General features: G+C 38.0%; 1 protein-coding gene across 1 annotated transcript in view; it reads left to right on the top strand.

The window, feature by feature from the left end:
* Positions 1-2603: 2603 nt before the first annotated feature.
* trip12 (thyroid hormone receptor interactor 12) overlaps positions 2604-26972 on the top strand; it is a 52882-nt gene continuing 28513 nt past the window's right edge. Inside the window, 5 exon segments of the mRNA XM_042743647.1 lie at positions 2604-2762; positions 4638-4667; positions 12824-12970; positions 14222-14347; positions 14462-15363. Of these exon segments, the coding sequence (XP_042599581.1) occupies positions 12873-12970; positions 14222-14347; positions 14462-15363 (1126 nt within the window). The 5' untranslated portion in view covers positions 2604-2762; positions 4638-4667; positions 12824-12872.

Raw genomic sequence — 26972 nt, 5'->3', positions numbered from 1 at the left:
TGACTCATACATAATACGTACGAGTTACATTAATAATTATGGATTACATACATTTGAAAAAAATCAAATTAACACTCGAATATTTAATACTTTGGCAGTCATAGCACAGCACAATCTGAATTAGAATTTTTCAAGAACTTTTTTCTCAATACCAGCAAGCAAAAAAAAAAAAAAAAAACCTAGATCAATTAATTAACACTTTAAGATCATATAATTGTCTTTTTTGGTTGACTGAGAGTTGTTTTAATAGGCCATGCTGTCATGTTCTTTACTATTACAAAATTCAAATAAATTATACTCAACCCATTCATGTTCTTTATTAAAGTAAAACTTAAAGAAGATGTTCTTCCATCCCATGACATTCGCCAGCATCTCCATGTCTTCAGTTATCATATCACAGTGACCCTTCACAGCCTGCCTCCAGATCTCCTCCGAGTTACACAGCTGGGCACACATGCACATTAACAGATTAATAAAAATACATACCATACTTTATCATTTCTGTAGCACATCATGCAGGACAAGTTACAACCTGCTGTATAATACTTATTAAAGGTTCATTTATGAGCAATAGTGATGCTTTCCTTTGCATAGACCACTACTAGTAAATCACTACATTCTTACAGTTACAGATATGATCTGATTGACACGCAACCTTCATTTGGCTCAAAAAGCAGAGGAGAAAGGGACAGGGCAGCAGTCTAACCTTCCTTAACCTGCTTGAGGTTTGGCTGAGGTGGCCAATGTCCTGCAAAGATACAAACTAAATTATATAAATAAACATAACTCAAATCACATAAGATGGAGAATATTGGAAGCTGCACAAATGTCCCTTGACGCCGAACACTGCAGCTGCTCTAAAATCACGAATACATTCACATATATGTATATGACGTCATTACAACAGATTAAGATTTATCTGAGGAATATTGAAAGCTGGGATCTTCACCCTGCAATCTCGCATCATTCTGAAAAGTCATTGTGGAGCAGTTTTATCTCTCCAGGTGGAGCTCCTCTGAATTCAGACCGGACCGAAATCTTCCACCACCTCCATATAACCTGTCGGTAATTAAGGGTCAGGAAAGATCATGCCTAATATGACTACAAAAACTCCAGCTCTTTGGGGAAAAAAATATAAAAACACATGACAATATATTTAACATCATTATGACTGATGACAAGATATTTAACATCATAATCAATTTCGCTGATTGGATATAGTTATTTTACTTATTTTTTTGAAATGCAGGCAATGCAAAAATGGCCCACCACATTAAAATATTTGTCCCTTACAGTGATTACAGAGGAAACGTCATTTCATGTACTTCTAAATACCTCTTTTAGTGTGATAACAAACTGGAAGGATTCTTAGGAGATGGACCTTGTGCAGCGGTTTCAAAGCAGAGACGCCATATTTGGACGCTAAGTGGTTACCATGACAACATACACACTACAACAACCTCTTTTCCTACAGAAATCGATTTTATGTAATCACGTGTCCTGTCCGAAACACGTACGATAAACAGTCTAAAGTAATAATTAACAAGTTTACATAAAATTATGTGAGGGTGAATGTTTTTTTTAAGATGTATTTTTTTATGGGGTGGTAGGGGGGGGGGGGTCACGACCTGGCGGATTGATATTATGAAATTCTGACGTACGTTGCTGATGCACTAGCTATATATTCATAAAGCACGGGGTTAATGATGAAACAACCCATGTTCAGTAACTCAAATAGGCGTTATTATCGTCGGCACGGTGGTTAGTAAGGCCTACCCGCGCCAGTTGTTGTCGTAATCGTTGTTCTTTAGTGTGGGAAGTAGTGCGTGGCGGAAGCACGGAGCGCTGTGGGAGCGGAAGTGATGCGGCAGTTCGCAGGTCGCTCAGCTGATGAAGGTAAAACTGCTGCTGCTGCTCTGTGTCTAACAGCTACTACAACACTGGAAAAAAATAGGTAATTACAACAACACCAAAATACGCACACATACATATAAATATACTTTAATGTCCGGGAATCGTCTTCCATCATATGCGCATCGCAGCCCTTCGTACGAATCACGAGCCGTGTAATATGAGTGAGAAAAGCCAGACGAAAGAAAAAAATGGTTTCCAGTTGTCATCCCTCGAGCCCTTTTCCTGTTTCCCTTGTTTATTTCTGTGTTGTGTATTAGTTTTATGTATTTAAGGAAGACGCTTTTTGGCATTCATGTGATTGTAGATAACAGCAAACCACTCGAATCCTTTTTAATAACGTTTGTGAGGTATCGAGAGGGAATTGAGACTCGTTTACATCCCCTTCGGAAAAAAAAACCATATAACGTTACAGGAATTGTAACCATTAATACTGAGAGATCGACATCTGAGTACGTTAGCACAACGTATATGACGACTAATTTTCTGCAGTTCTGTTAGCTTTTTATGAGATGGGACAATTTAGAGATTTGCAAAATATTATTAATAATATGATGCCCCACAAACTAGAAGGTAACGAGAAATTAATAACGTTACACGTTTCTTTATTTGTTGGTAATGGCACGAAATGTCTGATTAAAATGAAGGAAGTTTGTATGCTTCACAAGTGATGATTTTCCCGTGTTATCCAGTCGTGTTCAGGTGAAATGTTGATTAGTGTAGTTTGCTGGTGCTGCTCGTTTGTTTACGTCTTCAGTCACTTTGACCTGATCTTGCCCGCATACACGTCGACAGGAGACCGGCTTTGCTCTTTAGCTTTACCATATGTAGGCCAAATACTGACAACAACGGTACAATCTTTACCTTTTTACTACTATTGTTATGATTGTTCACATTATACAGTGTTTTGTATTCGCTGTTGTAATTAAGACCAGTTATTTGTTGATAATCGCTTGTCACGCTTCGTACCTTCAGCAGATTAGCATCGGTTAGCCGTGCTAACAGTGCTAGCACCAATAACAGCTTCAGACAAAACTGGACGATTATTCCTAATCAGCACTTGAAAGTACTCCAGGCTGTATACCAGTTTTAAAAGCGTTGTTAATTTATGAGTAACTAGGTGCGCACATATCATGGATAGTCTTGATTTAACAACATCATTTCAACATTAAAATCAACCATCATCTGTTCCAAATTAACACTAATACACAGTGATGTTTTTAATCGCTCTTCATCGTGTGGTGTTTTCTGCGGTGCTTTGCAACGACCGTGGCAACGTAGTTATGAACGTGTAAGCGTTTTTATATGACCATCATAGCTGATTTGAGTGAGGAAAGCGACTTTGCAGTGCCACAAAAACGCGAGACCGGTGTGTAAGGCCTCGGAGTGCGAAAATCAACATATCTTGCTGTATTTTGTTTATTTGTATCGAACAACACACGTACTTGTTCCCCTGAATTGCCGTTTCGTGTGATTTGCTCGTGTACGGACAGTAAGTGGATATCGGCTGATACAGGAGTTCGCTTCATGGACTGGGAAAAATAAACAAAAGGATCGACTCAGGCCTGTTCGGAGGAACGGCCTTCATAATCGTGTCGTATTTTCATGTCAGGAGTCCAAACACACACACACACCAGCACAGAACTGCTTGATTGGATCTAAAGTTGGCTTAGTTTTGTTTTTATGGTCGTTTGAAGGAATTCAGCTCCAAATCATCGATGTAAGTTCACCCTCTCATCAGGGAAGTAGAAGTCTCTGTAGTGTGCTCGGGGTATTTTTGACATGTTTGGGGCAGTTCGTTGATTGTTAGGCGTTATGGTCGAAATGAACGCTTCTCTCGTTCTGTTCTGTACGTTAAATGTTTGGGTTTGGAATCGTAGATTTGACGTCTAGTCGTTTGAACGTCGTGGACGTTGCTCAGTTTGCTGAAGTGGAGTTTAATGGTGGTGTCGTTGTGAGGAGCAAGGCCTGTCGGCTCGTTTGAACATAAATATCCCTTGTCTATATCCTCACTTTAAAACTGAAATTTGTTTCTTAACGGCTGTCTTTAAAACCTCGCGAGCTGGCGACCTAGACATTATTTTTATGCTTCACTGTCGCGTTTCGGACATTGAGTTCGTCTGTTTGTGTATGTATTGTATGTGACGTTACATATGTTCACTCGTAAAATATTAATAACATGGATATAAATACTCGGTTTATAATGACATTGACGTAGTCTTTAATGAAAACAGCAAGAAAAAAGCTCTTATCTCCTTATATAAGCACCATACTTAATCTGTATTATTTACAATAACTGAATAGTTAATGTGTTCATATAAAAGAAGGCAAAATTAGTAATGCTTTAAATAAGTTACGTTTATCAACTCAAATTTATATATCATATCTAAGTCAATTCATCACTCCTTATAATCTTTAAAATCAACAAAAATCTAAGCCTATTCAAAATTTATTAATAACTTTTCAAATAATCTCTTTATTTGAGATTAGTTCTTTGTCTTTGTTAAATGTCTTACATATTGTCAGTGAATGAGATATGGCATTGATTTTGACTATATTACTGAACAAAATGGCTGCCAGCTTAGTCTGCAGTTGTAATATAATTCATCTATGATTTTACGTTGTCATCATTAAATGGAATAACACATTTGACTAAACTCCACTTTTTCCCACCCTTTCACCCCTCCTTCCTTCCCCCATTATTGTCCCCCTTCTTGTCGCCCTAGGCTGCTGGTTGGGGCATTTGCACACGGCTGGTAAGTTCGCATAGCCCTTGCCGTTACCTTCATGCTGACAAGATGAGTCCAGTGAGGGACAGGTGTGGTGGAGATGGGGGTTAAACAGGAAATTGACAATCTTGGTTTGGCAGTTAAGTTTCTTGACATCCAGAATATACGGCTTGTGCGGGTGAAGCTGTTTTTCAGATTCTGTGTTTTTAGTGTTTTAGGAGGCTAGCCCTTAGATTTGGTGTATGTGGAAAAACTTAAGCAGTTCAGTGTGAAGAAGTTGTTAATGGTCATCCAGCTGACTTAAAAAAGCAACAGAATCTAGCCAGTCATCTTTTTTTAAAGATAGTTCTATTTTTGATAGGATTAGATTCTAGTGAAGTCAACATGAAATCGAAATTGACTCAGTTTCCTTAATACATTTCCTGATTTTTGTGTAAGGAAACGATTCATCAGGGCACATCAGAATATGATGACTTGCTGCACCCCTTTAACAGAGTTCCTTTTTTACTCTTATTTTCAAACCCTCTAATCTAATCACCTGTCATAGAGACCAATTTTCATGATCCAATCGGTTTCTGATGGATAAATAGAAAAGGTCTGTTTGAAGAGTCAAAGTATTTATTCGTTTTAGACTCTTTGAATGACAGCACAGTTTCTCCTGTATGAAAGGATTGCTCTTGCTTATTTATTTTGTCTCTTTAGTTTACTTGATTATTTGATTTGGGCTGTGGAGCTGATCCTGTGTCAGTTATGACAGGGCTAAAGTAATTAAAGCCATTTGTTTCTCCTCCCAGCAATCAGTCGGTGGTAGTGCCAAGAAAGCAAAATTGTAGAAACAGGCATATTTAAGATGACTGAATATTTAGATTAACGTAGTGTATTTGAATAACAGTAGCCTGTTCAGAGAGTTTTCTCTTTTTTTTTTTAATAATGGAACTAACATTAGATCTAATGCATTTGAAAATCACGCAAAGATAGATTTATAAAATGGTACAGGAAGCCAAAAAAGGAATTGTGAATCCCATGAACTGTTACAATTACTTTATTTGTTAGTGATCATTACATGATTTTTTTTTAAACCTGTGGGCTGTTCTGTTCTTCAACATGATTGTGTAATAACAGTTTGGTTCTTGGGAAAGTTAAGTTGAGTGTCTGAGCCTATTGGTTGTCAATGCTACCTTTAAATGCATTGCAGTGGTTACGTGTTACCTTGAGCAAGTCATTTGACAGTTTAAGGGTGGGATCAGGGTCATTTTTCTCTTCATTCCTAAAATAAGGCAACAGGTTCTTTTTAATGTAGATCTTTGCAAATGACAACTTTTGTAGTATAGACCAAGTTTGCAGATCTTTTAAGAAATAAGACAAGCATGTGTGATTGTGAGAATTTGCATGCATAGGATTAAGAGTTATAATATTTTAGCTGTTAATCAGTCTGGATTTGTTTTTTTTATCCATGCCTAACTTGCACCTAGAAAATGTTCCATTTTAAGAATTGGATTGCCATAAAATTTCCTGTATGATTCCTTTCATGTGTGAGCATAGTTGTATGCGTGTATAAATGTGTGTTCTACTTCTCAACACTTATGAAAATGAAAAAGAAGAACTGTTTAATCCCGTTAGCTTTTCATTTTCATAAATCCATCATCTTAAACTCTCCTGTAGCCTTATAGCGTGCTTCCAGTGTACCCACTGTGGGTGTTGAAATTTAGTTTTCTTTAGTTTCACTGTACTAGTCATTTCCAGTTGCCAGAGGATCATTTGACCAATGTCATTTGTTGTCAAGCCATGAATCAACTTGACCGTAGAGTTTGAGCATGCTGGTCTGAGAGGATCTGTGTTTAGCGCCAGGAGCATCCATATTTCAAGTGACATGTTTGGCCTTAGAAAAATGTATTTAGGTTAAGAGTCCATAAATCCCTGTCCTCCCTTGACACCAGACAAATGTTACATTGTAGACTTATATTTTGTACCACATAAGTTAATATAGAGTTCTGCAGTCTCATATGAACCTCTCATAAGTCAGACTGTAATTTTGTTAAAGTAAACATGAAACCCATTTGACCTTAAGTGAAACAGGAAATTTAACAAGATAAAATGTTCAGCGGATGTGAGACTTTATTTATTAGTAGTTTATCAAAGGCTGTGGGTGACACATAGCTTTAAAAATCACCTCAGTGTCTTCGTGTTCAAAATCTCCTCATTTTCTTCGTGACTTTTTTTTTTTTTGTTTTTTTTTTACTTGTCTGACCTTGATGGACTGAGTGGACAAATTAACCTGAAAATATTTCTTTGTCATAGGTGGAGCCCCAGAGCACACCCAACTATTGCATAATTTAGAGGGCCATCAAAGGTGTTTAGCAAAAGGTGCAGAATTTTCCGGAAACTTTGCGCTGTTTTGAAACAAACTCCTTTGTTTTATACAGATTTTGTTTAAAATGATGATTTACTCGCTCATTCTTCGATTCTGCCGGAAGTATATTGTGGACAACCAGAATAGATTAAGCAAGTAAATATTTATATTTAACGAGAGGATAAAAGCAGTGAGATTTAACCAAAACTTGGCTTAAATATTAAGGCTATAAAGATTCATTATGAAGAATTAATTTATTAGCATTGTGTCACAGTAATTAGTTATAAGTGCATTAACTTTGCTTAATTGTTCATACAGACCATATGGTCTGTGGTCTATGGTCTGTGCATACAGACCATATTTGATCGGCTCCTGTCTGCTTTTGTATGAATAGGACAATTTCACAATCTGTTGTTAAAGACAGGATTTAATGTGAAATGCTGGTCACATGAAACAGGAGGACAAAGCTGTGTTTCTAGCTTCCTATGAATCTGATTTACTCGTCACCTCCCCATTTTCTACTCCAGCTTATGTTTGTGGTATGAGGCTTAGCAACAGCTCTTTACTATAAATGTTATATTGTACTGTGGGAATCCTCAGTGTCTTCTCCCTTTCCTCCCAGCAGTTCCCATTGTAGGTGAGTATTTGCTTAAAAATGATCATTTAATTCTATTTGAATGCTAGTCACAAAAATATCCGGTTATGTATAGATGGCAAAAGAGTTTCAAAGCAGCACTTGTCAGAATCAACACCCACAGATTTTGCTTAAAGCTCAGCAGTGTTTCCGGTGAATAGAACACCCATCATTCAAAAAAATGATACACTCCTGCCCTTAAGTGTTTATTTTTTTAATTATTATAATTAAGTTTTGACTAACTGTTTCTTAGCAGTTTTTCTGAGAGTAGCGCTCTCAGAATAATGGTCTGCACAGTTTTATACCGATTATGCCCTAATAAAGTGACAGTATGTTAATTTTGTTCTTTTATCAGGAAAAGGTTAAAAACCCTATTTCACTTTGCATGTAAACACCTTTAGCAGCATTCTGTTGTTAATTTGTGTTTTGTCTTGAAAACCAAACAAAAAGTAAATTAGTTACTTTGTCAGGGTTTTGTAATGAGTTAATATTTTATGGTATTCAAGAATTTGGTAGATTGTAAATGTACTCAGTTGAACACATTTCACCATATTTAATTTTTGGGGGCTGCGAATGAAGTTTCGATTTAAACAACTTTTAGTTTACCACCTTACTCTGATGTGGAGACTGATTTTGTAATTTTTTTGGTTCATGGTTTTCATTTGCAGAACAATTTGCAGCATTATTTAGCCATTGTGGTGAATATGATTGGTTATGTTCTGGAATGATTTCAGGATGTTGCTATAGGTTATTTAGATGGTTTTAATTAGTTTAATAATAGTTCCGATGGCTGTAATGCTTAATAATTGACCCCACTGATGCTGTAATTCTTGCATGAGTATCTTGTCTTGTCTGCATATTGAGTGCTTGTAGTAGTAAATAAAATGTTTAGAACAGAGCTGAACCCTTTGAAAAAACATATTTGCATGTATATGGCAGGTGTTTTTATGTTGTTGTTTTTTTGCAGTATAGGGCCGGATGGCTTGGCCAAAATATTATGATTTGAATACTGTCATTCCTATTGTGATTTGAAATGCAATCAATCTCACCTAAAAAAGAAGAAATTGCATATATATATATATATATATATATATGCTACTGCTGATGGGATTCCCAGACAAAGAGGCCAGAAGAAGAAATTGCTTTTAAAAATTAATAAAATCTATGTGTTGACTTTGTAGTTGGGCTTTAAAGTGAGCTCAAATCTGTTTTTATTTGTGATAGTGTCTCAGTCCACATCACAGTCACACTGGTGTTTTTAGGAACTCAATTTCAATGTAACAGTAGCAATGAGAGTAGTAAAATTACTATTTTAATCAGAAAGATATTATTGTATATGTATACAGGTTAAAATACTTATGTCATAAATTCTTCACCGTCAAGTTTTAAACTCTCAAGCTTTTTTAGCAGAAAAACATTTATAAATTCTTCGTTTCAAATCTGTCCTCAAAGTTGGAAATTATGCAAATGTACACACATCTTGGCATGCATTTCTTTCCCAAATGTGCATAAGTTCACAGGAGTGTAACGCAAGAGTGTTTACCCTCCACTTAGTGAATGTGGTAGGGTGAAAGAAAAGTGACCATATATTACAAATGGCCACCCATACTTTTAGAGGAAATGTGTAATGAGTGGCTGTAAGAAGAGACAGTATTAAACATTTCTGACTTTCTTCATGACTACACATTCTACAATAACTGGTGTTTATGATGAAGTTGGACAAAAATCATTGATAATTGTCAGCTCAAGTGCAAAGTTTTGATTGGGATGCATCACATACTGTCTAGTCAGACAAGTTCTTTCAATTCAATTCAAGTTTATTTGTATAGCGCTTTTTACGAACTTTACAGAAAATTACGTTTCTACAATATTTAGTAGTAGCTTATAAGTGATGACTGTCAGTTTATGTGCATACGGCAGAAATGTTCAGAAAAATCAAAGACGTAAACAAACAGACGATTGACACTGTTAACAGCAATTATGCAATCAAACTTCTAGCAAAATGTGGTAGTTCTGTATGTTGTTTCAGGGTTAGCATCATCTGAGGTCCTCTGAGGGGTTGACATCATCTCTTCTCAGGTGTTCTGGATCCAGACTGGAGCTTGTGTAAATCCTAGTTACATCCCGTGGCAAAACGGAGAAACAAATAGAGACATAATTAGCGTAGCTGCTGTTCCAGCCAAGTAAAATTAATTAGTTTAACCCAAGCTAAAGAATAATAATGCGCATTTGATGGGATACAACTGCAGTCCAAAATTATGAGATGCATTATTTGAATGCTTGGCCAAAGAGATGTGTTTTTAATCTAGATTTAAACAGAGAAAGTGTGTCTGAACCCCGAACATTATCAGGAAGGCTATTCCAGAGTTTGGGAGCCAAATGTGAAAAAGCTCTACCTCCTTTAGTGGACTTTTCTATCCTAGGTACTACCAAAAGTGCAGCGTTTTGTGACCTTAGGGAGCGTGATGGATAGTAGCGTGGTAGAAGACTAGTTAGGTACGCAGGAGCTAAACCATAAAGGGCCTTATAAGTAAGTAATATTTTGTAACTGATGCAGAACTTAATAGGTAGCCAGTGCAAAGACTCTAGTATTGGGGTAATATGATCATATTTTCCTGACCTGGTAAGGACTCTAGCCGCTGCATTTTGGACTACCTGTAGCTTGTTTATTGAAGATGCAGGACAACCACCTAGCAGTGCGTTACAATAGTCCAGTCTAGAAGTCATGAATGCATGAACTAGTTTTTCTGCATCAGAAACAGGTAACATGTTTCGTAGCTTGGCAATGTTTCTAAGATGGAAGAATGCTGTTTTTGTAGCATGGGAAATATGATTTTTTAAAAGACAAGTTGCTGTCTAAACTAACACCCAGATAAGTAATATCTCTGTCTTATCTGATTTTAATAGGAGAAAATTATTGGTCATCCAATCTTTTACATTTAACACAATCTGTTAGCTTAGATAATTTAGAAGTTTCATCTGGTCTTGTTGAGATATATAGTTGAGTATCATTAACATAACAGTGGAAACTAATCCCGTATTTTCTAATGATATTACCAAGGGGCAACATGTATTTTGAAAATAGCAGAGGACCTAGGACAGATCCTTGTGGTACTCCATATTTTACTGGTGATAAATGAGATGACTCCCCCTGTAAATAAACAAAAGTGGTAGCGATCAGACAGGTAGAATCTAAACCATCTTAAAGCCTGCCCTTGAGTACCTGTATAGTTTTGTAATCGATCTATGAGTATGTTGTGATCTATGGTGTCGAACACAGCACTAAGATCAAGTAAAACTAGAAATGAGATGCAGCCTTGGTCTGACGCAAGAAGCAAGTCATTTGTAATTTTAACTAGTGCAGTTTCTGTGCTATGATGGAGCCTGAAACCCGACTGAAATTCTTCATAGAGATAATTTTTTTGCAGGAAGGAGCACAATTGAGCAGACACAAATTTTTCTAAAATTTTAGACATAAATGGAAGATATGAAATGGGTCTGTAATTTGCCAGTTCACTAGGATCTAGCTTGAATGGTTTTGGGACGTGACCTAAAGATAACGACGAGTTAAAAATATTGAGAAGCGGTTTTTCTGCTACATGTGACAACTCTTTCAGTAATTTAGTGGTGTACAGAATCTAATAAACATGTTGTTGGTTTAGATGCAGTGATAAGTTTATTTAGCTCTTCTTGTCCTATAGTTGTAAAGCACTGCAGTTTATCTTTGGGTGCGATGGATGAAACTGAAGTATTAGACACTGTAGAATCTACATTTGTTATTGTATTTCTGATATCTATTTTATCAGTGAAGAAATTCATAAAGTCATTACTATTTAACTGTGAGGGAATATTTAGATTGGGTGGCGTCTGGTTGTTTGTTAATCTAGCCACTGTGCTAAATAAAAACTTTGTATTGTTTTGGTTATTTTCTATGAGTTTGTTCTAGTCTATAGCTGGACATACTGTTTTTCCACACAATTCTAAAAACTTCCAAGTTAGTTTTTCTCCATTTGTGCTCAAGACTATGATTTTCTTTCTTGAGAGAATGGTTATTACTGTTATACCATGGCACAGTACGTTTTTCTCTAACCTTTTTCAATTTGATGGGGGCATCAGCTTCTAATGAATTCGAAAAGATAGTGCCCATTTTGCTAGATAGTGCCCAACACACATGAATCTCAAAATGTTTCCAAAAAATCTTCATGGATGAGTTTATGCCTGTCGTTTGTCTTTATCAGTCAAGTGTGACTTCATGAGCAGATCAAGCCTTGAGTCTTTATCCCCATTAGATTCAACTGATGCTGTTTGTCATAGTCTTTCATTTAGATCATTTCTCATAATCTTGCACCCCCACTTAAATAATGGTGCCGTAGGACACCATCTCGCATACTCGCAGGATAAAGGTGTGGTGGGATTGTGTGTCTCTGCAGCGTCGTAGTGATTGATGGTTAGTGCTGTTCATTACCACTGAACTGAGGAGGACACAAAGGCCCCCCTCCAGCTATTCTCTGTCTGTGTTTAGGATGCGTCTTATCTCACAGCATGTTGTGATGCAGGCCAGCATGCTGTCATCTCAAAATCGCCTCAAGCTTGATGCCAGCATTACTAGGGAAATGGGCACCAAAAAATAAATTGATTGGTCAGTGTAGAAGTAATTCATATTAGTGTTTGGTTTTCCTGAGCATTTGTCCTTTTCTCCTTCAATGTCTCTTCAGAAAGCACTTGTCCTATTGATTGTCTCTCTCTCTCTCATCTCGCTCTTCATCATTTTCTTGGGGTCTTCATGGATCATTTGTGCAATAGTGCTGTGGCGTATGTTAATATGAGATGTGAGTACTGCTATTGATCTGTTATGAGTGGTGGAGCCATGGATGTGCTGCGGTACATGTCTGTGGTTCGAAAGATGATATTAAGCTCATATTGGATTTGCATAAATGGAACAGGAGGTGCATTTGGTAACGGTTGTTTGGACCAGACAGAATGGAGATGAATTGATCATTTGGTTGTGTGGTTATACAGTGAGACTAAGACCAGTCAGAGTGAAGTTCAGTGGATATAGTCCTTATGGGATATATCTGACTGGTGGATACAAGTACAGAATGGCTTTTGTCCGAAATTTGTTCGCAAGACCATTGAGAACATTCCCACAACATATCTCAACTAACCTTCCTTTTTTCTCTTTTTATTCTTTGTTACCAGTGAATGGTAGTGTCTAGAAAGGGTATGTCCCTTCAGGAGAGAGGTGCCAATGTCCAACCGGCCTAATTCCAATCCAGGGGGGTCACTGCGCCGTTCACAGAGGAACACAGCCGCGGCCCAGCCAATAGACCACACACTTACAGGAAGGTGAGTATGCAATTGCCAAACTTTGCACCAAAGTGCTGAATACATCCTTGGTTTAAGTCTGTATGTGTACCTATATATACCTATCTGCATCTAGAGCAGTTGCACCTACAGAATTCTATTTGTGCAATAGTTACAATGTTGAGGTCACATGACCTTTCCAGTACCACTTTTTAACCTCAGTAAGGCTCTTTGATTGAATACTTTTACTCTCTGCATAAATTAATAATATCTGACTGATTGTTTTTTTTTTTTATTGTTTCTGCCTGTGTGACACATCGCTAGGTTTCTTTATTAATCCAAGGTGACAGCCATATTGACCACCGTGACATAAACAAAACATTACTAATTGCGTCTGTAATGGTTCCTTAAAGGTTTTGAGTTTTGATTAATGAAACCTTTATTATCAATAATGTTGTCAACAGTTGTGCTGCTTAATATATATGTTTTTTTGGAAACCTTGATATATTTTCTTTCCCGTTGATTCTTTGGTGAATTGAAAGTTCAAAAACAGCATTGATTTGATATGGAAATCTTTATTATATTATAGATACGGCCACTTTTAATCGATTCAATATGTCCTTGTTTTATTAAAGTATTAAATTCTTTCCAAAAAAACAAAAACAAACTACTGTCCCCAAACTATTGAATGTTAGTGTAATTGGATCACTTGTGATATCAAGGCATAACCATCTAATAAGAATAATCTGTTCAGGATGCAGACTATATTGGTTATGTGATATTTACAATAGAAATATATGTTGGTTATTTTAAGGTGCCCAGTCTGTCTCTCTAGTCACATTTGATTCACACTGCAAACTCTCAACTTGTGTAAAATATCATTTCCTTTGCCGTAGTGCTATAGATTCAGTAGTAGCATGGCATCTTTGCTGAATAGCAGTGCAGGGAAGACTGACAATGTGTCTCTCTTTTAGGCCTGATGCACAGATGTTTGACACTTATGGAGATACTTTTGTCTCTTCTCTTTCAAACAAGTTATTTATGTCCTCCAGCGACACAGCCAAATGGCTAATAGTTTAGCTGCCCAACTCAGAGTGATGCTTTCAACTTGTGAGAAATGTCCAGATAGAAACTCGTAATGATTGTTGTTTGTCTTTGCTGTTGGGTTGACGGGTGTGTAGGAAGTGCTGTAGGAGTGCTGGAGTAGTCAGCTCATGAAGTTGAATTTGAGGTGTTCCTCATCTGCTTCCCATCCCACACTGCTCTCTGCTGTTTAATTCCCAACCTCTCCAGGTTGCAGCCAGAGCAAGTAAACCAAAAAGCAAATTCCCCACCTGAAAGTAGAAGATCTAAATCTAAGGCTTCCAAAGCCCCGCCCAGCTCTGCCGTCGGCTCCGCCCGCGGCCACGCCTCTCGAAGGTATCCCTTTTTCCTCATGTATTGCGTGTGGGTCTTTTGTGACGCAAGTTCACCATGTGATGACTGCTCTGTCTTGGGTAATCAATTCTTTCCCCTTTCTGTTTGTTTTCACAGGAACAGCCTCTCTCTATCTGTGGGTTCACACTCGATTCCAGATCCAGACTTGGAAGTAGCAGGGACTTCAGGCCAGCAGGGGAGACGGGAGGGCAGCAGCACCCGTGCTCTCAAACGCAGCTCAGCTTCAGAGCCCAACATCACCTTTTCACCCAGCCCAGCCAAACGGCCCAAAGCGGTGTCCAGCCACCTTTTGGAGAGTTCATCCAGTGGGCCACTGGCTCCCACAACCTCACCTGAAGTTACAGAGCCGAGGAAAGCTCCAGCGTCTGTCAGCACCAAGTCCAAAAAGAGACGGTTAGCAGCCGAGCCGGCTCCCTCCAGAGCACTGAGCAAGAAGAGCACATCCTACACAGGCCCCAGTGGGGCCTCAATCACCCCGTCTCAAAAGCGCAAAAAGGCAGACGCCTCTTCATTGTCATCCTCCTCTTCTTCTTCCCTCCCCAGCTCAAGCAGCGCGGCAGGCCCCCTGCCACCCCGCAGCGAGGCCAGCCGGGCAGCCAAACCCACCAAGCTGGCGTCCAAATCGGCCGCCTCAGCCAAAGCTGGGTGTAGCACCGTGACTGACTCCTCCTCTTCCTCTGCCTCTTCCTCATCCTCCTCTTCCTCTTCCTCCTCGGCCGCCACAGGCACCAACAGCTGTGCCCCTCAGGGTGCCCGGCTAAAACAGGGAAAGGACCAGAGCAAAGCGCGGCGGTCACGCTCTGCCTCCTCCCCTTCTCCCCGAAGGAGCAGCCGGGATAAAGAGCAAAACAAGGCTGCTGGCTCCTCCAAGTTTGACTGGACATCCCGCTTCAACTCCAAAGTCAACCTGCCAAAGCCCAAACTGTCCCTGCCAGGATCAGCCAAGGCTGAGACCTCTTCCAAGCCTGGGCCCTCCGGACTGCAGGCCAAACTAGCAAGTGAGTGCTCAAACTGCTTCTGTATTTTTAAAGCAATATTCCAAATTCAAAACAAGTTTACAAGCTCTAATTCATGGTAAGAAATTCCCAAGTTAGACAAAATAGGAGACTAAACATCTGAATGTTGGTGTAGGCAATCTTGTTGAGACCAGTGTTGTCACAATACCAAAATGTCAGTTGTCTGTCTATACAAAGTAACAATTTTGGTACCATAGGTAAAAAAAACTTATAAATGACAATTAGTAATAATTTTGAACAATATAGCCTGCAAATCTTTTCACTTAACTAAAAAAAAAAACATTACTTTAAAACATTTCAGTGAACATATAGTAATAAAAAGAACAAAGAGACCCATTGCATAGAGCAGGTATCAGGTCTGATAGTTTATATTTATACTCCGATTTGAATTGCAGATCTATTTTGACATACACTATCAGTGTTTTCTTTGTCCCTTCCATTTCTATGGTAGAGTGCTAAGCAGAATGAACAATTAATGAATGATGAATAGATGCGAATTTGTGCCGGGTAATGCAAATGATGCGAATTGAAAGCCTGATATGAAGCGTGATATAGCAAATCAGCGAAGAGCTTATTTTTATGTCCGGTTTAAGACGTCCGGATATATCCGAAAATAGAGGAGAGCATTGCACGATGTTTTCGTCCAAGTGACACAACAAATGCCCCACGAGTAATCTAGAGCGCTAAGGCGATATAAATATTCGCTTCACTTTAGGGGTGCACACACCATTAGAACGACTTGTGAGAGTATCACATCATGTGATTGACTATAATGCGCAACATTAAAAATGTGTTGTAAATAGGAAACTGAACAGCATATCAAAATATAAAATATTGACAAGTCTTAAAAACTACATTAATTGATTAAGAACAGGTTTAATTATAACTTGTATTGTTGCGTTTTTAAAACTTCGGTATTGACTCAGCACCAGTGGTACTTTTGATATTGAGTGTTTGTGTATTGGTAATATCAGTGCTGGGCTCTTTTGGTTAGATTGGATGTCACTGTGTGCAAACACTCCAACTATTCTACATCCAGGCTTCAGTTTCAACATAGTGCACATGTAGAACACCAGCTGCAAGGGTGCTAGAAGTGGACTTCAGTTTTCAGGCACCTGCCACCAGTGATGCAACTGACACTCAGGCTTTACGTTTTAACTGATCTCTCTGGGTCGTCTTTTGCGATTGTCAGACGTGTGGCAAAATATGAGATTGATTCAACCCAGAACATATGGAAGAAATTACACATTATGGCGCTTACACTGCTTTTGATCATGTTAAGCGCTCACACTACGAGATCATTCACGTTGTTTATTTATGCACAGATAAATCCTTTTCTCACTCTAGGACATGCAAACCTTAAAAATAGTGGTGCACCAATCAGAAATTTGTGGCAGATGTGATCACCTATTTTTTTTTAACAATAAGATCAGCCAATGTTAATCACCAATATTTCTTTTTAAGAGGTCATGTAACTTCTTGGTCTAGTTTTAGCTGTAAGTGACCCTTTTCTCACACATTAGTATATCTATTACATGTAACTTGTAATTATAAGTTCCAAAACTGCTCAAGTGAGACATTTTTAGTAGGTATGCGACGATCCGATATTCAAATTGGGTTTCGGCTCTGATACTGCCATACACAAACTCTTTTCTCATTTACATAAAGAATCACTCTAATCAACACCGTATATGCACAAAAATACTCTCTAAACAACACTCTCAGTAAAGCTCTCTCCAAGATCGTTCTGTGTTCCCATTATTATACTTGATTTGTAAATACATGTCTATGAATTTGCAAAAAGGGCTTTAACTTCTTGCCGGAGTGTAATGTTGTTTTGCTGCTTGCTACCGGGTGGCTGTGAGAACAAAACACGGGCGTAGAAAAGACTATAAATTGTTTTTAACATAAACAGTAACTGAAATTTAAAACTGTTAAAAGAAAGGCTCAATAACAACTGCACAAAATATTCTTCTCTTCTCTCTTTGCACTTCACAACACAAAACAAATACAATGTGCACATGATCCTGTGTGCAGAATGATGCTCTTGAAGCAACACGGCGCAACACAGTGTTTTTGCCTTATTAAAAAAATATGCTATGCATTTAAAAGAAATGTATTTTAATTTCATAGTATATACTTGTATATAAATACATTCATGAATGTTTTTAATGAATGTATTTTATAATAATACAAATAGCAATGTGTAACATTTTACCATATTTAGTGCAACACTTATTTGTTCCCCACAAAAAAGTTTTCACTAAATGTTTGGATTTCTAAAATTGTGCACAGAATAACTTTTGCTGCCGAATTATCCACTAACCTAGTTTATGATACATTTTTGTCATAGATTATGAATATGCATACGCCCATATTTTTTCATATTTATTGTTGATTTAATTTTTCTTTATAATGAAGTAGTCTGTATCTAGTAGATTCTGAAAGAATGATTATCAGTTCCACGCACAGAGATATATAAATTCTACATTTATTTAAATGGGGGAAAAAAGCTTCACTGGTATTGGAAGTAAAAAAGGAGGATCGGAGCATCCCTAATTTTTAGTATCTGATTTGTTTTTGATGTTGGTGTTCCTAGGTGTAAATGACTTTCTTCTTTCTGACGAATCCAGTCGGAGTTATATAAAAAATTTTCTTAGATAAAAGGCATCCTAGGTGTAAATGACTTTCTTTTTTCTGACGAATCCAGTCGGAGTTATATAAAAAATTTTCTTAGATCTTTCAAGCTCTTTATCAGTGCAGTCAGCTGGTGTTGCTTTGCTTCAGTCCAAAAGACGTGAAATAAAAAGCGCCCTTCCATAAAAAAAAAAAAGTGTCTCACACTACTCCGGTAAGAAAAATATCCATATTCAAAACGTAATAATCACTTGAATCAGGGTTTTTCCCTGGGTCAAAATTTGTCTTCGGTGGTGGCTGACCGACATGGTCATACACACACATCAAGGAGTACCATAGTACCCACATGATCCGCAAGCCCAATATTGACAATAAATGTTAAATTTAAAATAAATACAAAGAAACAGTTTGTGATTTTTTTTCTTATCCTATTTATTCATGAAAAAACGATCACTGTCAGGCTAGATAGTAAAAGAAAGCGATTACAACTTATTTTACATCTAAACATCATCGATACCAAAGTATATTTGAAATGTCAAAGGTATCACAATTTATCTATTTACAAATTATGCAATTATCAGACACAGATATTACCTGTCACTCTCACTGTCATCCTTTCTTGCCCTCTTTGCAAAAAAAAAGCTGTGATTTTTCCACCACTGGCTTTCATAGTTTTGAAAGATAAAATCCTTTTTTGATAGACCTGATAATTATTTAAGTATAATCATATCAATTAAAAAGCAGCATTAAAAACGTAGCGTTAAAAGGTGTAATAGTGTAATTTTTACCATATATAATTTAATAAAATTAGCAGCTAGCTAGCAACAGCTTGCTTTGTGCTTTGATCTAGTTTATCTCACTCCAGTCTAACTTAAAACTAAATGATTTTATAGGTAATTTACTACACATTGTAATAGGCCTATACATACTGTGGATTATTAAGGCTAAATTTTACTAAACACGCTTGCTAAATGGGGTAAGCACACTTACTTTCTCATTTCAGATGTGTATGTTTTGTTATACATCGATTCAGACACTGACAGGCAGACCAATTGCTTTAACCATTCATTATAATGAATCGACTCAAAGGAGTCATTAGGTCGCGAATCGGACTTTAGCGGACTGTTAGGACATCGCGAAAGATTTGTCAACAAATACACACACACACACACACACACACACACACTTCATAACTGGATAGATTTTTTTTTCTATCGTTATGTCAGCTGTATGTGCGGAATGCTTGTCACAAGTTATAAGAGAAGATAAGGCAACTTTTTTTTTTTGACTTCAATTCACAGCCAGCGGTAATTCCGCAAAAATATTCTCCGAATGCACCACGTGAAACATGGATTCGGTCTTCCGACCTTTAGGATCAGTTGATTTTGATGCGAGGGAGAGAGCAAAGACAGAACTGAAGACGGAGAGTGCGCGCGCGGGGGAGGGGCGCTGTACTCGTTCTCTCCGTCACTCCGTCTGTAGCCTGCTTCACTCACAAAACACAATTACACATCAAATAAGGCTTTGGCGGGACAAAAAATCGTTTTGGCGGCCGCCAAAAAATTTTCAATGTAGGAAAAACCCTGTTTTGTAAGAAAAATATCCATATTCAAAACGTAATAATCACTTGAATCTAGCTTGCTCTCACTGTTGAAAACGGAAGCAGTTCTGGGGGAGTTACGTATGAGGTCATCTTTGTGCATGCGCCGCTCAGAAGTGATGCAAGCGGAAACACAGCGGACAGAGCAAAACAAAACAACAGTCACTAATTAGAAGTACAAAACAAGGATTTGTAAAGAGGAATGTTGGAGGATTACGATATAAGCCAAGAGGAGACTGGTTTTCCTTTGCTCAAGTAAGGAAACTTTGCTGCTTTTGTTCCTGTAAACAAACGTTGGTTTTCACAAGACTCACCAGTGCATGCGCAACGCTGACCCCATAGGTCATGCTCCCGGAACTGCTTCTGTGTACAACTAACTGTTGGCGCAAGCTAGATTTAAAGTCATTATTACATGTTAAATATGGACATTTTTCTTTCAAAAACACATCGATTCACTGCAGGAGGCCTCTGTTCACCCCCTGGAGCCATGTGAGACACTTTTTATTTCACTTCTTTTGGACTGAAGAAATGCAACACCCGCTGACTGCCGTGATAGAGCTTGAAAGAAGACATGATGTAGCTATTGATGCCTAAACTATAAACATGGTTAAATCACAGCATGATTGAATCACAGCATGTTTGATGAATTTGTGAAATTGTGAATGATTCACCCCTTTAGTCATTAGAGTAGCATTGTACAGTATGTGTGATTTCCTATGTACTGCAGCTAATAAAAGATGAGTCCTGAGTTTAGATCAACCAATCACAGAAGACAAACATCGGCTGATAAAAAATGGTGGCTATTCAATCAATGCATACTTACCAAGCGGCAAACTCTCTTGTGAAACCAACACGGAAGTGACTAAAACTAATTTATATACATTCACCTACAGCCAGACTCCAAAACCAAAACAGACCCATACACACACAACCCCAAAATTAAAACACCCAACTTTACAGCAGAATTTTTTTTTTTTAAACATGCCCTTCATGACAACTCTGAGGTAAAAAGAGGAAAAAGAGTGCTCGAACTAAAAAAAAACAAGGGTGAACCTGAATAGTCGAAGATTCGATGCTTCGGTGGGAGGAGCCTTATTCGTCTACCAATCTCACAGTCGAATATTTGCGGGGTGTTATGATCATGGCATTTTAGTTATATGTTGTATTTTGTTGTGGCTTGAATTGAATTCAAGCAATTGAAGCCGAATTGCTGTTAATTTGAAAGTCAAAGTAAAATGCGCATAGCGCATTTAAGCTATTTAAAAGCGAAGGAAAAAGAGTGCTCGAACTAAAAAAAAACAACTGCTTGATGCTGAAATGCCTCTAATTTGAAAGTGAAAGTAAAATGCTTATGGCGCTTTTACAAGCTATTTAAAATGGAAGGAAAGCAAAGAAAAGAGGGAAAACTACCTCCTCCCATGGTGATACCAGTATTACTGGTGGGAAAATGTACTCACTGTCACAACCCTATCATATACTCTCATCTTATTTTTTTCTCAATCTGGGTCATATTTCAGGCCAAAATCAAATGGAACGACATAAATTATTTATAAATGAACCCAGCTTTTCAGACTGTTAAGGGCTGTTATTTTGAGTAATGAACATTTTCACACCAAATTAGTGTAAAATGCACAAAAATGGTGCACATGTATAAATTCTTTACAAACATGTATATTACAAACATAAATATATATACATTTTTCCCTTTTAATTTTGGGGTAAAATAAAACTTGGGAGCACTCTTGACAGGTATCTTGAAATTGCACATCTCAGGCATCTAAATTGCAGTTATTTTTTGCTGTGTAATCATTTAAGCTGATCTTTGACCTGAGGGCTGATACCTTGAGCAGCCCTGCCTCCACAAATCGGTGTCTTTAGCAAAGGCGTGATTGTGATCGGTTCAGTCTCCTGTAATAGCGGATGGGGTTTTGGCTCTGGTCATGGCAGGGGGAGCTGGCTCAGGTTTCAGTCCAGTTCAGTGCCAGTGTACTGGTCTAAAAATACCAGCCTTCCTCTGCCTTACAGTATTGTACGGACAAGAGTCGCCACTGGATGTATGCTGAGGTAGGAAGGGCTTTTGGTGTAGTTACTTTGCTGTGCAGATTAGCCTAGCAGAGCTTTGGAGTATCAGAATGCCCAGAGGTGGGTCAGAATGCTGGCTTGGAAATTTAGGCTTATGAGTGCTGCTGGTTAGATGTTTAAGATAATATCAGTAGTATTGTTTGGATGTTTTGTCTTGATCCTGATTTTTCTACTAAGAGTTGCTGTAAAGTGTTCTGTGAAGGCTTGTTGGAGGTGTTTATCTTGAGTATGAGAGGTCCTCCTATATAGACATAGGTCAGGCTGGATTGATTATGGAAGGACGATCTATGATATGAAGAGTCATGGGAGGGCATTCTGCCAAAGAGCAGGGGCCAGTGCATTGCCAAGAATAGACCCTCAGTGTCAGGGTTTGACCACCAGACAGGAGCTGTTAAAGGCATGAGTGATTCATCTGGCTTTACTGGGACAGCACTGTCAGAGGTCTTTTAAAGGTTCTTTAATTTTCCCTTCTCTTTCTTTCTATATTCAGTAGGTCTGGGTACTATGACGATATACTGTTTATCAGATGGGCTCTTCAGGTGTAGTAAGCAATTTAGTTTTAATGTACCGTACCACTCGTGTCTGGTGTAACTCTGGGTTGTTTATGATAGCTAAGCAATGTTTAACATTTTTAATAGTGCATATCAATACAGAATTCAAGAGATTTGTGTGTAGTGTTTGTGTATTTTTTGACAGCTATGGCTTATTTTTATTTTTTTTTACATGTAGTTGTTTTTTTGTTTTTTAGCTGTTTTTAAGATAACAATCTTTAAATGGGTAGTTCTCCCAAAAATGTAAATTCTGTTATTAATTACTCACCCACCTCACACTCTCTTCTGTGTCAGTCTTTGCTGCATGTTCACGAGATTCACACTCTCTTCTGTGTCAGTCTTTGCTGCATGTTCACGAGAGTACCACGACGCATCTTTTCTGTGTCAGTCTTTGCTGCATGTTCACGAGAGTATCACGACGCATGAGTGTGATGCTGCTGACACATGAGCCGGCATTCTGATGTAGAACCCGGATGTGCTGTGCCTTGTTTACGCATGTGTCATGGTACTCTCATAAATGCGCATCGAAGACTGACACAGAAGAGAATAGAAGTAGTAGTTTGTGCACAAAAATAGGGCTGTGTGATTAATTGAAATCATCATAAAATAATGATTTGAGAGTGCACGATTTCTAAATCGCTTTATAGCATGTTTTCCACGGGGCCAACCTCCCGCAGTATGCTATCTGAACCAATCAGAATGCAGTCCGCCCAAATGGAGTACAAGAACAAAACAGACTGGGCATAGTCCTACATAATGCCAGGTTCGCACACTCCGTCTGTTGTGTGTATTTTTTATGCGCCCATGTTAACGGATCAGAGCGTTTACACTGCCCGCGTTAAAAGATGCGAAATATGTGAACAGAATAGGTTAGAAATAGAAAGGTGTGAAAAGAATATCTAGTGCATGAGCATATAGAGAGATTTATGAGTGCACAGGACACAGTTTGAGCAAGAGGAGAGAGAAGTTTTAAGTGCGCGCACACTCTCCGGCCGAGAGTAGTGTGTATCTGGTTTTATGCGAGAGCAAAGGAAATCCGTGTGCGAGCGGAGAGATTTGTGCGAGTGCATTATATTAATGTGCTTTCACACTACAATAATGCGCTCTCGACATTAATCATTAAAATAACGCCATACTCCAGGAGCGATCGTTTCCACATGGAGTCTGTTTCTGCTGTGCTGCAGTGCACATGCTGAATTAAACTGACAGTGAATGTTTCACATTAAAAATGAACCTGGATTGACATGGAAATGTAGTAATTACACAATAAATGCATATAATTAATGTCTACTGTTTTACAGTTAACACATGGCTTTTTGGCTAGATTTAAAACAAGGAAAAGTGCACTTTTAGATAAACAAGGCAATAATAGATGGCACTTGTGGAGGTAGGAAAACAAAGTTATATTTATTGAGTTTAAACATGAATATGTGTATGAAAGATTGTATTACTGTACTGTGATAAAATGGAATCACAATGCTGAAAAAGCATTTTCTGAAACGACGTTTGGATTTGGAATCAAAATGATGGATAAATGTAGTGTTTGTGGTAAACAGCTGCGGATCAGGAGCTGACTGCAAACGGGTCCTGTGCCAAAGAATAATGAGTCCATGCTGCTTCTGCACCACATACACAAACTGTATATGCATTGCAGACGGAGTATGTGTGAACCTGGTGCAATAATCTATTTCAACACCTGAGGCACCGCTACAATGGGCTCTATTTTTTGTCCGTATCGCAGAGGCCTACACAAAGTATTCTCCTAGCTTCTGATGTCACTGGTGTCACATTGACTTTTTTAACGTTTTCCTTACTACCTTTCTAGGCCTTGAACATGTCATTTGTATTGCTGTCTATGCAGGGTTAGAAAGTTCTTGGATTTCATCAAAACTTCCTTAATTTGTGTTCAGAGGATGCGAAGAACCAGCAGACTGGTTGAACTCATTTTCTGCCGGTAGGTGGCGCATATAGTAAAGCAGAAATACAGTTTCCCATTGTAAACAAACTTTTGCTCATCCTTCCTTTTCTGACACCCACTTGTCATGGCGATAAAAGGAAGTCAAACGGTGTTTATATTAGGGGTAGGAGAAAAAATCGATTCCCCTAATGGTTGTGATTCTTTTTAAATCTATTTAAAAATCTATTGGTTTATCTCAGAATCAATTTATATTTAATTATTTTACTTTTCCTAAGAGGTGGTGGGGAGAAGTTACCGCTTTTATTCCACCAGAGGGCGAAATGTACAGGTGTGTTCGACTTGAAGTAGCACCGCCCAGACATTACATTACATCACATACAATTCAGGCTGGCACAAAAAAGCAAATCCTGATTTTATAGCTATTTATCTCTTGACATTTCTTTGTAATTTCTGTTGTCTATTAGATTATATTGGTGTATGTTTCTACTTCAGTCTAGTGCAAAGTGTTTTTGTTACTTGTTAGATAATAGTTGCTATTTGCACAAAATATTTGATTTTATATTTGTGATATACAGTACTAATATTGTGATACCAAATCAGGGCCCGTATTCACTAGTGGTTAAACAGATCGTAGTTGATCTGTGATCCGTACGGACCAAGCCCCACGGTTCGGCATGCATGTGATCCGTTGATTAATTGCAAAATTTAACCATAATAGAGTATAGGTTTATCATTTGTTCGTATTTATACAAGCAAGCGAATTTTAAACAATTCCAGAGAAAAAAGGCGAAAGGGATCAGATGTGATGTGTATAATTATATCGGATCCGTGCATCAGGTCTTAAAGGGACAGTGGCCTATAAATATTGCTGCTGTCATTAATGATCATCAAACAACAAAACAGCTGTGATAAAAATCTATATTTAATTTATACAGTGAACACTGTTATTTTCCCTAATTATTACATATCTGTATTTGAATACTACCAACCCTATTTTATTTGTAACATATTCTGTTGTATTTATCTGTGCTTGTAATTTGTGTATTTGTTCTTATTTTTCTGGTTGTTCTCTTGAGATTTGTGATCCGTTGAACCACTATTATTCACAAAACATCTTAAGACTAAAAGAACCTCATAACTCGCCGATTTGGGATAAAATCTTAAGAATAATGGGCGTGCCAATCCTAAATTTAGGACTCCAAAATTTTTGCCCTCAGAGTATTTCACAAAGCATTTTAGCACTAAAACTAGCTCCTAAATCTGTGAAACATTAGGAGTACTGAAGAGGAAGTCTAAGTTACTAAGACCAAGCCACAAACTATTCCTAAAATGGCTGTTGCTGGCAATCTGCCTCTCAATGTAAACATTTCAGAAACATTTGTTGATAATGACCTTTTAAAAAAGGTATCACCTTTGGTTTTGGAGGGTATCCCAACTCCAAATTTTCCTTTGATTATATCCTTGTTTTCATTAACCAGTTGGGCAAGAAGTAGGCTAACGGCTGTTCTTGTGTCCAGTTTGTTTGTTGTGTTTTTTTTTTTTTGTTGTTTTTTTTTTTTACATTTGCATGTATTACTATCAGCCATGATTACTTTACTCTGTTTATATACAAAGGCTGTTTATATTAGAGGTCGACCGATTCATCAGTTTTAGATTGATTGGTGGTACCATCAGTTATCGGCAAAAATCCATGGCGAGTTTTTCGGGTTGTGTCAGTTACTGGAGTGGCTTAAGGGTCCGCTGCCATCATACAGTACGAGAGCGGCCTCTAGAGGTGGAATTTACTAACAGCACGTGTTGTTTGTTTTGACACGTGTGCCGTACAGAGCGGGAAACTTCAAACGCGCATTTAAATGTAGCCGACCGAAAATCCTGCCGTGGAACAGAGCGTTGTTCACAGTTTTCCATTAAATTACATTATATTTGTCGCAGATCATTGTTAATGTACATAATGACTTCACCCTAGGCCAGGGGTCGGCAACCTTTTTGGCATGAGGTGCCCTTTTTAATTTGTCTGGTTAACCACTGTGTCAAAACCCCCCACCATGATTTTCATGCAAATAGTTTCTGAAGATTTTTTCATAATTTTTTTTTTTTTTTTTTTTTTTTTCAAAGGTTTCTTGAATAACAGATATACAGTGTGACCTTACTGAACACCAGTGTGTGTGTGTAACAAGGCCATTGCATTAAAACTGTTCAGTTTAATCACCGTTCTATATTAAGGCACTCCTTTAATTGATGCGCACACGCACATAAACACACACCACTGGCACATAGAGATCTGAGATCGCGCTGTGCAAAAAGTAACATTCAGAAGCTCATAAATTTGTTGATAGCACTGCCACACGACTTTTATTAATCGATACTGGATGCTACATTATATTTCTCAGCAATGAGGGGGGTAAAATTGCTGTTTTTAAGTAACTAAACTCAGTTTCATTGTTTGTCAGATGCAGACAATTTACATCTCTCTCTCTCGCTCTCTGTCTCTCTGTCAAAATGGCCATATTTGAGAAAAAAAAAAAAGTATGCATCATTGGATATAGCTGTCGGTTATTTAACATATCTATCTTAAACTTATCGTTAAAAGTTGACTAATATTAAATGATTTGTAGCTTCATCTTACCTCGCTCTTGCTCGTTAAACTGCCGCTTCGCACTCTGCTTCTGTGGACAGTAAACCCCGCCTACTTTGATTTGATTGACCATCTCAGTCATTCTGACATTGACGAGTGCTTTTAGACCGCTGAGGCTTTTATCTGAAGTGCCTAGTATGTTCAGAGGTCACGCGCGCATCCGTAGAC

The sequence above is a fragment of the Cyprinus carpio genome, chromosome B18 (assembly GCF_018340385.1).
Source record: "Cyprinus carpio isolate SPL01 chromosome B18, ASM1834038v1, whole genome shotgun sequence".
Lineage (NCBI taxonomy): Eukaryota > Metazoa > Chordata > Actinopteri > Cypriniformes > Cyprinidae > Cyprinus > Cyprinus carpio.
The sequence above is the reverse complement of the archived record's forward strand: the minus strand, read 5'-3'. Positions and strand labels throughout refer to the sequence as shown.